This window comes from Psittacula echo (assembly GCF_963264785.1).
Source record: "Psittacula echo genome assembly, chromosome: 3".
Lineage (NCBI taxonomy): Eukaryota > Metazoa > Chordata > Aves > Psittaciformes > Psittacidae > Psittacula > Psittacula echo.
This window is the reverse complement of record NC_137736.1, coordinates 60551948-60566606: the sequence shown is the minus strand read 5'-3', so window position 1 is coordinate 60566606 and position 14659 is coordinate 60551948. Positions and strand designations below refer to the sequence as shown.

The 14659-nt window shown below is 45.5% G+C and overlaps 1 protein-coding gene across 1 annotated transcript in view; it reads left to right on the top strand.

Moving 5' to 3' along the window:
- Nucleotides 1-2743: 2743 nt before the first annotated feature.
- Nucleotides 2744-14659, top strand: part of TBC1D8 (TBC1 domain family member 8) — a gene marked incomplete at both ends in the record, with an annotated part of 48571 nt that continues 36655 nt past the window's right edge. Inside the window, one exon of the mRNA XM_080613531.1 lies at nt 2744-2870. Coding sequence (XP_080469657.1) covers nt 2744-2870 — 127 coding nt within the window. The remainder of the gene's footprint in view (nt 2871-14659) is intronic.

Below are 14659 nucleotides of genomic sequence, written 5' to 3'. Positions count from 1 at the left end.
AATTGAGTAAGATAGTCCTATCTTTTCTAGACTGTATCAGAGGACACATAAAAGGCAGTGCACCCTGGTTTTGACTAACAATCTACTAGATTCCTGTCCTCCCTGGTTTTATTTGCCTCTCTAAACATCAGAATTATAAAACTATTGCCTCACAGGAGATCCCCAGGTCACCCAAATCTTGATCAAACACTGGCTGTGGAAATAGCCAGCATATCGATGCAGGACTTTCTCCATGAACATAAACCTTTAGTTAGCTGTTGCCAGAGACTAGTTGGCAGGTAGAGGATGTGTCATTTGATGATGAGGTGTGTACATGAAGGGTGATTTTGCCTTGCTGGTTTTTTTTTGTTAAATAATACAATAAACATGTTTAACTTCTTTCTGCAAGCCTTTTTGGCCCTGTCAAAGGCTGGCAGCATCAATGACATGGTGCATGCTGAACGGATTCATACTCATGGCTCTGGTAAGTTCACATGTCCTGCTGACTTCTGTGGGAAATGAGATCCTCAGGGGGTGGGAGTGAGAGTGGTGGTATCCTAAAACTCACAGGCATTTTGGCAGCGAGCGTCTCTGCAGCCTCCTCGGGATGTCAGGGAATGCTGTGCACAAATGCCACGTGGAGAAAGAACTGCGCTCCTACTTTCCGTAGGTGTGTTTATTACAACATATATTACAAAGGGCTTTGGTTTACTTTGGTGTCATGGATCAGTTTTCCTTCATCTCATCCATCTCCCTCTTCCCCCTCCGAAGCCGTTTCTCGGAGGTTGTTTGTTCATTATGTTCCACTGGCTTCGTGTGTTGGAAAAGCTGCTTATCTAAAAAGCATGAATGATCCCATTTTGATTGAGTGATTGTTGGGCCAGCGTGGATGTGGTTACAAAGCCCATGGTGCTGAAGCAATACTGTTGGTGGGGTTCAACCAGAAGTGTACCTGGAGATGCAACTAACAGAGGCAGGTGTGCACGGCACCGGATCCTGGAACCAATGGCTTCACTCTTTTGCTAGTTCTTGAGCACAACAGCACCTCAGAGGGCAGCCAATCTCCTTGGTCCTCTTCTCAATTATGTCTCAAATCAGCTTGCCCAAAATGCAAGGCGGAGTGTAAAAACCACTCCAAAAACAGTAACAGAGATTAATATTCAAATAGCTGGAAAAAAACACATAAACTGTCAAGACTTACATGTCTTCAGAGGATTGTGTTGGGGGCAGGGGAAACCTCTGAGCTATTCTTATCCTGTAAGAACATTTAAAATAACTCCCTCTTACGCTCCCATAAATTTTTAAGCACATTGTTATGTACATGTCCATCTTCTCCTTTTAACAGCTTTTATTTTTGTACCAGACAACTCGTCTGCTCACAATGCTGGCTCACTCTTCCAGGTATGGAAATGAAATCATTGCTTTACTTTGAAATTGTAAAGAACACGATCACACAGTGATCACACAGTGTGTACTAGACTGGGTACAGAATTTTGCCTGCTAAATGTTCCCACTGGCAGCTGGAAACCCGTCCCCACGGGCACCTTCCAGTTCCCAGTTAATAATTGCTGCTGGCTATGCTGAGCAGCACACTGCAGCATCAGAGAATTGGGAAGTTTACAACTCATGGAGCAAGAGGTTGAGATTGGTAAGGTGAAGCTCGGGACTTTTCCTCTAATCAAAATTCTCTACACAGAGGGATCTTTGGCCAAATTATGAGGATGTGATTTAACACACAGTGACTGAGGTCTTGAATCTGAATGAGGAGTGCGTGAGGTTTAGCAGTCTGCTGCTGCAGCAGTTATCAAGAAATTACTTAATATTCGCTGTAATCGGAAGCGGTGCATTTGACTGCAAGAAAGTTTTTATGTTTTAATGGCAATCTGGGTTAATGAAAATGTAAAATACAGCGTTAGAAGATTACCAATATAAAGGTGCTACGGCAGGAACCATTTGTGCAGGTTTGCAAACGATCCCACCACCAGCTCAACTACAAGCAGTGCCTGATTATTTCTTAAATAAGGGGGGGAAGGGGGGGGGGGGGGAAGAGTAAAATTAGGATTCTGACTTTTCAATCCAGATACGCAGCTTCAAGCACTGGCGTTCAAATTCAAACATCAAAGTAAGTAGCCGCGGTCTCACCCACCCTTCAGGCTCTGATCTTGAAGGAAGCAGGAAAGCAGAGCTGCCTCCCTCTCCCCCGCCGAAGCCGGGCACGCTTTCCTGCCTGCTAGCCCGGGGGGCTCTGCGGGGCCGCAGACCCGTGGATGTGGGGGTGCTTCCTCGACATGGGGCACATTCCGAGGGTGCTTACACAGGCTGGGTAGACCTGAGAGCCCGATCCTGGCGCAACCCGCTGCACTAAGCGCAGGTCACCAGTACCCCGGGATGCCGTGAGAACCCCACTGCGCTGTGTGCGGGGCTCGGGGCACCATGGAACCTCCGAGAGGGGCAAGCGGAACCCCGCTCCTGCCGGGAGGGAAACCCTCCCTCTCGCTAAGTGCCGGGCTAGGATCGCAGCGTCCTCCACCGCACAAAGCCCCCTGCTCCGCGGGGAGGGCGGCCCGCCCCCGGGCTCCGCCTTCCGCCCCTCCCCGGCGGCTGGGCCCGCGCGGAGGGAGGCAGATTCGCGGCGCGCAGCCCGCGGGGGGCGATGTGACCTGGGCGGCCGGGGCGCGGTGCGGCGGTGAAGGGTGGAGGGCACGGCGGGCGGGCTCGCTGGGGAGGACATAGAGAGTGCGAGAGCGCTCCGGACCGGGGTAAGATGTGGCTGAAGCCCGAGGAGGTGCTGCTGAAGAACGCCCTCAAGCTGTGGGTCACGCAGAAGAGCAGCGGCTACTTCATCCTGCAGCGGCGTCGGGGCCACGGAGACGGCGGCGGCCGCTTCACAGGTACCTGGTGGCGCGGGGGCCTCGGCTGGCCGCCGGGCCGGGCAGCGGGTCCCCCCCTGCCTCCGCTCTGCCCCGCGGGAACTTAGCCGCGACTGGGGGACCCGCCGGTGGGGCGGGCTGCGGGAGGCGGGAGCGGCCTCTTTGTTCGGACTGCGGCGGGGACCCTGGGTTGGCCGGCTCTGCTTGGGGGACAGTGCGGGGCGGGCGAGGGGCAGCGTGGATCTCACCCCTTCGCGGAGGCTGCCGCCGGCCGGGCCGTGAGAGCGGCCCCGCTTCCCCCGAGTTGCCTCGGGAGTAGCTTCGTGCTTCTGTAGCCTCCAGCACCGCGAAAGCCACTTCTATTTTTACTTCCCTTCTCGCCTCCCGGTGGCTTTCTTCAGTGCGATTAGGGGCGAGCTCGGGGCCCGGAGCCCGCTGGGGAGAGCCGCCGGGGGATCGGGCCGGCCCCGCTCCCTGCGGAGCTGGCCGCGGAAACGCGTGCCGGGATGGAGCCGAGGCCGCTGTGCTCGGCAGGGGGCTGCCGGAGGCACCCCAGCCGGGCTGTGCCCCCCGCGACCGGCCGCGAGCTGTGCTGAAGCACGGCTTCCCCCCTATATATAATAGAGTCATAAGTATACGTACGGCTTTTGGCCAATACAGACATTACGGGAAGGAGGTTGTCAGTTCAGCGTTGTGGAAAAGTGGATTCCGACTTATTTTTGCGCTTATCATACTCGGGCGTTGATGTTGTAGAGTAACCGAGTAAGGAATCTGGGCCAGACTTTTGGTTCAAAGACATCAGTATCTGAATGCAAACAGACAATACTTTGAAGAATTAATACAGTTTAACAGTGTAATTCTTATTTAAAAGCAAATGAAGTTGTTTTGCACCTTTTTATAATGAGGATTTTTAATGGTGGGTCATATATTTGAAGAGATGGTTGGGTATTTTCAAAGGGAGTGTTTGCTTTATGAAGACCTTTTGCTCCCGAACCATTGACCCTTGCCACTTGATAATACTGCTGTCTGCTGGAGCTTCTCCTGGATGTGGAGTCATAAGGAACACAGAACTTAATTGTGGCATGGTTGATCCCGTGTTGTCACTGTGTTACTATTGAAATAACTGGTATAGTTAACTGGTATAGTTAATGGAAGTTTCGCCAGCAAGTTAAATGTTTATGCTCATATTTTCCCCTGCTGCCTGTGTGGAAGTCATAACCCAGTCTTTTGTGATTGTAAGGACGATGTGGATTAATTTTCAGAGTTAAAAATAGCTGTTTACAGCTGCTTGATTTAGGTCCAGGGCAATCATGAGGTTCAGATCCACAAACGTTAACTCCTCGCGCCTGAGCTTTCCGAGGCAGAAATCTGCAAGCTTAAACCAAACAAACAGCTTTTCTCTCTGGTTAAGTTTCAGGTGAATCATTTTGCTGAATCTACAGTGCACGGGCTTGCACAAATCTCTTGGCTGGCAAAGGAAAGCTGCTTCTGTCTCCGGCAATGTTTTCAAAGGGAACTGTAAATTCTGACAGTCTCATAAAACATTTGGAAATGTTTGTATTTAAAAGAGCTTAGAAATTAGAGTCCTGTAACCAAAAAGCAAGTGTGAGGGAGCACAGAGCATGTCTGGAGTTAGATGGATAGCTTTTTTTTCTCCTCCCTCGGATTTTACTTGGGATAAGTGAAATGGAGACCTGCGCTGAGAAACAGTTGGGCTTTGCTGGTAACTGTTTGCTTTCAGAGCAAAGCTTACCTCCTGATTCTTGCTTTACATGGCTATAGAGACACTTTTACTAGTACCTGCCCTTTCCAAACAGACAAAGGGCAGTTCAGCACTACCGTATTTCAGATATGGTCTGCCAAGCTGTAGAGCCATAAGTTAGAAGATTTTGTTTTACTGTGGAAGCAAAGCTTAAGTGAGAAAAATCTCCATATCTCTCTTCTTTTCCCTTTAGTAACTTGAACCCTGGCCACTGCAGTTACGTTTGATGGAAAGGTAGAAGATTCAAAGATGTGAAGATCCTATATGTGAAAGCAAGTGCCATGATAAGAGAGAATCTCATAGCTCCTCCACTGAGGAGGAGGAAGCTGCATATCCTCAGGCTGTGTTAGACCCGGGTGGCATCAGCAGAACAAAGCCATCAGGAGACCTGGTTTCATAAGTAAAGAGTGTAGATGGGGCAGTGGACCACCCGTGACTTGACTAGCTTTAAACAGAGCGGATGGGTGCAATGCCTGAGCTGCCCCTCCTGTTACTATGACACGTCCTCATGTAGGTTCAGTGCAAATGTTTTGTGGCCGTATTCTCATATTTTTGTGTCTTTTTTTCTTCTTGGATGCTTCTCTCTCCTTGCCAGGGCATTTTGTCCATTATGTAAGTGTAAGTTAGCACAGCTGGAGGGTATATTTTATGTGGATTTAATTGCTGAAGGATGGGCTACAGAAGATCTCTCACACAAAAGCTCTTTTCTTCCGTATCTGTTTCTTTGAGTGCTGTGTTTCAGTTGGACTCGGAGCAGATGTTTGTAAGAAAGAGACTGTATTTACTACTGTTATTTAATTTGCGTCCTAGGGCAGTGACTGAATCCAGGCTGGGCTTGCAAGCAGTGGGTACAAAAAAATGATGGAGGCTGTGTTTAACTCTTCATTACCTGACCAGTGTCATCCCGGTTTCTGTCTTCCTGAGGGATATGCTTTTCAAGTAAATGTTTAGCTTAGCAGTTTACCTGGATCTCTACTTGAGAGCTCTTTTGGGTCAGAGACTTAGGAAGGAAATGGATAATATTTTAGAAATACTTTATAGAAACTGAATTGATTTTTTTTTTTTTTTTTACTAATTTTAAAACTAATTTTAAGTTACAGATTTAAAAAAAAAAAATTTAGCTCAGCATTTTCTGTTGATTCTGGTCTGATTTGGTTTGGGATTTTTTTCCCCATGATTGGAGGCCTCTTTATCCCCACTAAAAGGCTTGTGATGTAGGCATGATTAACAGGTCAAAGTTGGTTAGATTTGGTACTTGCAGATATCTTTAGTTCTGAGATTATATATTAATGATAAGCTTGAGATGCTGGCATGGTAGTAAAAAATACAGTAAAATTCCTTATGGTAGAATACAGCAAGATGATTTAGCCTGTAAGTGAATCAATACATTCATTTTTATGAGGGGATGTTGAAAGCCTCACTCACCTTCCTGTTTGATTAGATTAGTTTTGTGAATTTTGACAGCAAAACCACTTGTTTTGGGAGGTATTAGGAATGATTTCATCACAAGCACTGGACTGAGAGTGGTTTTCCACTCTTCCCAAGCAGCTGGCTTTGCAGTTGCTGTTTACATAGTACTTCACATCGCACACTCTTAGTACATAAAAACCCACTTAAGATTCTTTTAAATACTTGTAAATTTCCCATTTTTAAAATAAGGTGAAATAAAACTTTAAAATGAACTCTTGTTTCAAGTAGCTTTTTGTCTTCATTTTTTCTGAGATACTGTGCTGCTTTAAGTGCTTGCCTGAAGTCGATCAATAAAAATTGTCTTGTTCCTGTTTTACTTGTGTTTTTAATTTAGTTACGTTATTTCCCCTTACTGTTTTCCGAGCCTTCATTTTCAGCTGGATGAAAGGGCACTTTCTAAGCTGGATGTGGTCTTACGTCGTTTACAACTTGCAGAGGATGAACATTTTGAAAAGAAATGGATTTCTCCTTCATCTCATATAAACCTTTATGGTTCACAACTTTAAATACAATACACTGGCAAAAAGAAGCATCTTCTGTATATGAATCTGACCTTTATTATTCGTTTAATATAAATAAATGTGTTATGTGTGATAAATACACTTCCTTGAGCTATATGCCAGCAATTGGAGTAACTCCCATCTCAGAATTTTATTTCTTCTAAGTAAAATTTTTGCAGGGTGGTAGCTTTCGGACTGATCTATAGAGTACCTCTTGGCTGTGAATGGAGATGTGACCAGTTACATGATAAGAGCTCTCATCCTTATTTTCCCCTGTCTTAGATTTTAGTTTTTAATGCATACAGTAAAAAGGCTATTGATAATGGCTTTTTCTGGAAATTAAAAAAGCAAAAGATCTTTTGCTACTCTTTCATACTCTCGAGTCCAAACAGTACTGTAATCATTGTAAGTACATTAGCTTTTAGTAGCCGTGTACATCTCCAAAAGACTGGGCAAATAATTTCATAATAGAGTGTACTTCAGAGAGAGGCGGTGAAGGGACCACAGAGTTTTGGGGGTTCCTGTGACTTAAACAGGGAATCCATCTACCTTGCTCCTGTTCATTACACTGTAGCAAGGGAGTGTCAAATACATGGTGAAGACTGATTTTTTGTAGAGAATGAAATGGATATACTGATAAGCTTTTTTACGTTTGGAGGGGTGAAAGGCAAAGTGTGTACTGTGTTCATAGGATCATATTAAAAGATCTGTCCCAATACAGTCTTCAAAACAGCTTGCCTTTTTGTCCAAGATACCAAAAGGAGATGCTGATAGGCAGAGGCTCAATCAGAGCTCTGATTAAGAAGAAAAAGGGGGGGAAAAAAAGAAGTGCTCTTATTTTAAGTGCAGCGGATCGTGGAGAGGAAGACGCCACAGTAATGGTGCTAATAAAGGATATTGGTCATGCTCACTGTCTGCATTCATGTTTTTGTTTTCTTAAGGAAGAGCTCTCTGAAGCCTTGCACAAGGAGAGGGGGAAATCCAAATACTTCACTGAAAGCTTGGAATCTTGTCAAAATGTTATCTAGCCTTGCCCACAACTGGAATTCAGATCAGCAGGTTTTTTTTCTCCTTTTATTTTTTTATCTCCTTATTTTACTGTAAGATTTTTTAAGGAGAATGCATGCTTATAAGCTCTTCCCCAGGAGGGTGGCTTCTCCGTTACAGCGTTTCCAAGAGGCATGAGTGGGAAGGAGGGATAGGATAGGAGGGCCAGGCTGCTGCGTGCAAAGCCAGGCACCCAGATTCCTGCCTCCTGAACTGTGTGTGCTGCTATGGCTCCCTCTGTTTGCCTTTCTGGGGTGGGTTTTCTGCTCCTAAGGAGCAGCCATGCTGAGATGGATAAAGCAAAACCACAGATGCTTGTGTTGAAATGCTAACATTGGGTTAAATCATTATATTAAAGAGGAGGATGTACCTCTGTATGGAGAGATGGGACTGGGTTGTGTCTCCTTTGAGGGTGACCGCCAGCCTGTGCAACACTAATCAAGTGAGCAGCTACGATGGCTTTTTATTTTCATGTTCTGGAGGCCAGATGGCACAGAAAAAGGCAGGAAAATCACAGAATGCCTTGGGTTGGAAGGGAGCTTAAAGCTCATCCAGTTCCAACCCCCTGCCGTGGGCAGGGACACCTTCCACTAGACCAGGTTGCTCAAATTCCTGTCCAGCCTGGCCTTGAACACTGCCAGTGATGGGGCAGCCACAGCTTCTCTGGGCACCCTGTGCCAGGGCCTTACCACCCTCCCAGGAAAAATGTCTTCTTTATAAAATCATTGAGCATGTCTGTGGTGGCACAGTTTAAGTAATACTGGATTGGTTTCCTCAGCGTTATTGCAGCACCCACTAAAAATTAGGGACTTTTTGTGTATTGCCCCAGGCAGTGCCCTGTGTCTGAGTAGTTTACAGGGCTGCAGCAGCAGCTACTATCCCACCTTCTTGTCCATTGTCAGGTGGAAAATAGTTTCAAGTATTTTCACTTGTAACATGAGAATTGAAGCATTTGGCTGTGCAGCCTTTGGGGCTATGAAAATAGGCTTGGCCTGGCGGCAGAGGACAGATAAGCAGCTGTGAGAGCCTTGCCGTGGCAGCGTGCCCGCCTGGGGAAGTGGCCCATAGGGAAGCAGGGCAAGGAGAAATTAGCAGTGCCCAAGGGCTGTGGGGCAGTTTCTACCATCTCGGGAGAGCCGAGGCATGGTTTCGCTCACTTCTCTTTCCTTGATGTGGTCTTTCGCTCCCCATGCAGTGGTCTGATGCAGGAGCAGGATCTCATCATCACACCCAAGGATGCAGGAGTCATGGGGACCGTAGGATACTGATGTCCACAGTGAAATTAGGGGAAGCCTAATGAGAAATAATTTCTCATGGGTGCTGTGTTGTATCAAATCCTATCTATATGGTTTTGCAAAACTCAGTGAAGACAGTGTGGCTGGTGTAAAGCTGCTGTCGTTAGTGGCCTTGCATAACTGATGGTGGGTTTATGCAGCAAACCCATGGATTTTAGGGTGGCCTGGGTGAAAGTAGCAACTGAGTTTTGAACTCTTAGAGAAATCAGATCAAGATGGTATGAAAGAGCTAGAGGTGTCCCCAAACATTCATGCTGATGGCTGCCGCTGGCCAGCAGTAACTTCATGCCCACTGTCCTGGGCCATATCCTACCTTGGTGCGGCTCAAAAGCCTCCACCCCAGCCTGTAATGCCCAGTGCCTGTGGGATGAGTGGTGCTGTCTGGCAGGGCTGTAAGAGGTGAGGGTGAAGCCAATGATAATCCTCAGTGCATCTCAGCTCTGGGTCTTGCCTTGGGCCAGCCACGGGGTTGTGGTCACCAGCTAGGGCTCCTGGCGGAAGCCAGGTTCATAACCCCTCCATCCCTTTTTCGGCAAGGATGTTGGTTCTATGGAGACCTCCTGAGATGCGTTGCATAGCCAGGCGAGCAACCCCTGCTATTTGGTGCCATCCTGGGAGTGCCTTTTTGGCAGGCTGAGCTTATCCTGGTTGGTATGAAAACCACCTTTCTCCTCCAGCTGGAGCACAGGGATAGTGGGGGCCAGGGAATGGGTCCTGCTGCCTGGTGGTGGGCTGCTCTTCAGTTTGTTTGCCTCCTGTAGCGTGGCTAATTGCTGCACACCATGACTATTGTGAGACTCATTGTTTGCAAATCGCTGTGAGTTGGAGGGAACTATGTGAAGATGTGTAATTAGGATTCAGGATATGGAGTTGTTTTCTGCTTCAAAGAGCCGAGATTAATTCTGCGTTATTGAAGCTGTTAGTTCTGTTTCACTGTCCTAAAAACCCCCAAAACTTCAGGTTTATTTTTGTGATCATCCGAATTGTTTGATTTGCTCTTTTCTCACAATTAGCATGCCTGAGCAGCTTAGTGTGCCTCTTGCAGCTGTTTAGTCTCCTTGCAAAACTGCATCAGCTGAGAAGCAACCTGTACTGTTAAAAAGCACTTCCCAGTTTTCTCCTTCTGAGTGAAGTATTGTTGTTGTCATAGCACTGGTTTTGCATCCTGGGCTTGTTTTAATTTCAGCCCTCAGCTTTCTGACAGAGGAGCAGAAATAGCAAGCAGCAGTGAAAAGCAGCAGTGAGCTCCTGAGGATGAATGCTGGAGAGGGACTTTTTACAAGGGCGTGTAGTGACAGGACAAGGGGGAATGGCTTTAAACTGACAGAGGAGAGATTTAGATTAGATATCAGGAAGAAATTCTTCCACTGTGAGGGTGGTGAGGCCCTGGCACAGGTTGCCCGGAGAAGCCGTGGCTGCCCCATCCCTGGCAGTGTTCAAGGCCAGGTTGGACGGGGCTTGGAGCAACCTGGTCTAGTGGAAGGTGTCTCTACCCATGGAAGTGGAACCAGATGATCTTTAAGGTCCCTTCCAACCCAAACTGTTCTGTGATTCTATGATTCTATGAATTCAGAGGATGCTTTACGCTTCATGGCTTTGCACTGAAGCGGGAGCCTGACAGGATACTGAGCTGTGGCTGTAATCATAAATTTGGTGGTTTTGTCTTACAAAAATAACCTAGTCTGAAAAAAAAAAAAAAAGGTAGGAGTATTTAAAACAGACCTTTGGCACAATACGGGTGAGCACAGGCACCAACTGTTCTTCTGCAGGGCCTTGTAGAGCAGGAGTCACTACAGTCCGTAGGGACTGCGCCGTGCTCCACTTCCCTGACTTGAAAGTGCTGGGTGCCTGCAGCTGAGAGCAGCCTCTGCTTTGGAGGAGCTGAGCATCTTGGCACACTGGTTTGGGTCTGGGTACTGTGGTGATCCTCTGCCTGTTTTCCCAGAATTGCTCTATTGGCAGATATTCTCAAGGCAGGCTTTGTTGCACATCTGTCCAGCTGTGCTGCTCTGAGGTGCAGTGGAAACCTCAAGTCTTTTCTTTACTCCAGGTAGACCAAGGAGAAGTGGAAGGACAGCTTCCTCTCTGCTTCAGACTTCTTCAGTAGTCAGTTTGCTCGTACAGCGCCTAAAGCTGTTCCCCAGGGTACAGGAGATACAGGTGGGACTCTGTCTTCTGTGTGATCCCTTTGGTCTTGGGAATGTAAGCACTTGGTTTAGGAGGTTCAGGGCTGTGGCACATGGATGGGAATAGATGCCTCCATGTGCACATCTCTTCTGCTGCTCCCCAGGTTTTAAACATGCCATCAGAATTTCTTACCATCTGATTGTAGAAACCACAGTCACTGGTTGTGGTATCTTATTTAAAAAGAAAGTAAAGCTAAAAGGGTAACATTTAATAATAATAAAAAGAAAAATTAGTAGCAGCTTTGTCTTTTTGCCTTTTTGTTTTCTTTTTTGAGGGTTTTATTAAATAATTGGTCCTGAACACTTAAGTGGTCAGTCCAAGTACCTCTGCCTTACAGCATGGCTTAACTGCTGAAGTGACCACCCCTTTTATGGGAAGGCATTTGAGTAGTTCTGGGAAATTTCCCTTTAAGGTCTTTAAAATATGATGGAGGTAAGCAGAAATCATTTTGCCCTGTATAAAGGGTGCCTTAATTCATGTGCTGTTGAGCCAGGCATAATTGTTAGTGCTTTTGACCGTTTCTTGAGTGTTGTCCTAAAAGGTGGAAATATCAGATAGTTTTTGAGTTCCAGTTTTTAGTTAAGAGTTCAGCTTTAATCACCCTCTGGCCAGTGTCTCAGAAAAATACTATGTGGTTAAGTAAGACCGATGCAGGAAAGGAGCCTGCATTCTTTAGTTTGAAAGATAAGGTACGTTTAGGAGAAATTGGTGTTGGATTAACTTACTGTAAACATGTTCCTTTTTCTAGATTAGTTATGAACATGGCACAGGATAACTTGTAATGAGACCTTTTATCTTCCTGTGAGGGTATAAGGAACCATGTCTCTAAAGGTAAAGAGTGGTGCGTTGGTGATAGTTCATTTGAGAACCCAATCGTTATGAAATATCCTTGACTTATTTTTGTTTCTTGTGAAGAAAAGCCGAACAAATTCATTGTGCATGATGTGCATTGCATCCCCTTTGGTTACAGGCTGACCTCTGTAAAGGGGAGACACTCCCTACCTGTTGCAGATTTTGAAATGGCTCCTTGCTAACTTTTATGCTTCAGTTTATTTGTGTTATTGTATCCGTAATAAGCATGTACATTTGATAAAAATGGATTTGCAATTAGAGGTGCAACGGTCTGGTTTACTTAGAGGTATTCGAGTTTCCAGTGTTGAAGCAATACAGTGTGCACAAAAGTAGATGTTTCAATGAAATAAAAACTACCAAGTACAGTGTGGGATTTGTGGTGAGTTTTCCAGGTTCGTTTTATAGACTTACCTCTGAAAAAGTACAGGTAGATGTTCCCTCTACCTGAAATGCAGCTTACAGCAGGTGTGATCTGATTTACTGAGGAGAGGCATATAATTTCTGTAGAAGTGTGTCTGTTTCCACTTCTGTCCTCCCCTCCATTTTTGTCAGAAGTGTGCATTACACCTGACACTGGAATATGAATTTTACCTTGGGAGTATTCTTTCTGCATGAAGAAACTTGGACCTTTTGAGGACCCTGCCATGTTCCGTCAATGGTCTTTAGCAGGAGGCTTTGCAAACCTACTTCTGCAGCTTTCCTTAGTGCAGTTACTGTGCAGTTAACTGCTTTCCTGAAATACTTCTGCGCCTTGGGAGGTCAAAAAGCGGATGAGAAGCTGGTGGAGTGGCTTGTTAAAGGGAAAGAGGCACTTAGTTTTAAGTGCTTCCCAAAAATCTTAACCCATATATAGTAAAAAGAAAAACAATGGGAATTCTGGGAGGGAAACCGGTGTAGCAGTTCTTCTCTTTCCCCCGCCTCTGCTTCTGTTTCCTTTCAATTTTGGACTGTCCTGTAGTATAAATGGTTTCAGTGTTGCCTGTGATATGCTGCATCCTACTGAAAGCATGCTGATGGATCAACTTGTGAGCCAGGGACCCTTTATGTAATTTATATGTACCTGAGAGTCAGAGACCCTTTTATTTTATAAACAGGCCCTATTTTATAAGAGCCCCTTCTGTGGAACAAGGTCTTATTGTTAGGAAGGTGCTTGCTTACAAGCTAGGTGTGTTTCAAAGCGTGTTTCAAAACCAGTGTACTGTGTAAAGTTTCTTGTTTGTTTGTTCAGGGACTTAAGTTGTTTGTTTTTCCATGCTTCAGTGAGAAACCTAACGCAAGTGTTGTGATTCGAAAGTTACTCCGAAGGAGCCAAAGGAGGCAACTGACATTGGAAAAATTCTGCCTCTAGTTTGAGTAATTTTCATGCTACTACATTTTCAACTAAATCATCGTGTTAGGCCTGGGTGTATTTATTAGTGATTAATCCTTTTCATGCTCCTGCAAATGCACTCTTAGTCATTCCCTTTTTCCTCCCCATTTTCCTCTGTCAGTCTCTCCATGTTTCGGCACTTAAGCATCAACTTCATGTGCTGCTGAACCACTGCAGAAGGGCAGGTGCTAGATCACAGGCATGGGCTCCTGTGTCTGGCAGGAGAAAACTAAGGTGATGATCAGGGGGACTGCTGCACAGCCTGCATTGATGGCTGGTGGCCTTGTAGGGGGGTAGGATGAGACCCAGACATGAAACAGAACTCACACTTGGTGCTTGCTTGACTTCAGTAGTACTTGCTTTTATGTTCCCCTGCTCTCCTTATGTGTCTTCTCGAGCAGCCCCACTGCAAACCCTCCTGGCAGAGGTGGGACAGGACAGGATGGGACACCGTATCAACCACAGCATTGGCTTAGGGTGATTTAGGTGCAGGGTTGCTGTGCCTTTGTGAAGCCCTCACAGGGGGACCAGGCCACTTGGGCTTTACTCTGGCAGGTATCCCAGTGACCTTGCTCTTTCTTTCTTCTCTTTGATTCTTAGTTCCGTCTCCTCTTTGTCATCCTTAGTTAATATGTTAGCTATGGGTAGTTTAGATAAGGGAGGTGATTTTTTTCTTTGCAAGGAGGAAACTTTTTAATAGTTGGTAAGCGAAATAGAAATTGTAAGCAGAAGTAACCAGTGAGAAGAGGAATTGGCTTTTCTGGTCAGTTATTCAGGAACAGAAAAAGGAATTAATTTTGCACAGGCTAAGAAGTATAACCAAAATTTTGTAGCTACTTTTGTGTGTTTTTGGTTTGGTTTTTTGTGCTTTTTTTTTTTTTTTTTTCCCCATGATTTCTGAGGGGTTAAAAAAAAGAGTATTTCACAAATCACTGAGCTTTCTCTTGGGATCTGGGTAGCACTCACTGTTAGTTGACTTTTTTCCATGACTTTAGTGAAATGAAAACAAAATCTTTTTCCTAGATTTATCATCAGGGGAAAACATGCTCAGCACATCACAAGTTTCTTCTTCTTTTGCTTTCTTGTAATGTCTCAAGTATTTTGAAATTTGAAAGTTAAACCCTGTTTTCGTTCTCTGCATCATTTGATGGTATCTTATGGGCTTTAATCCAGCTGTTTTGAAGACCACATGCTGAAGTTGGTGCTCTGTTTTCTGTGAACACGGATAATTTGCTACCTTTTGTACTTGGATGAATTTTTTTGTCTTTTTCTTACAGTTACAGGATAGTGTTTAGTGCTTTCTGATACTGTATGTATTATTGATCTCC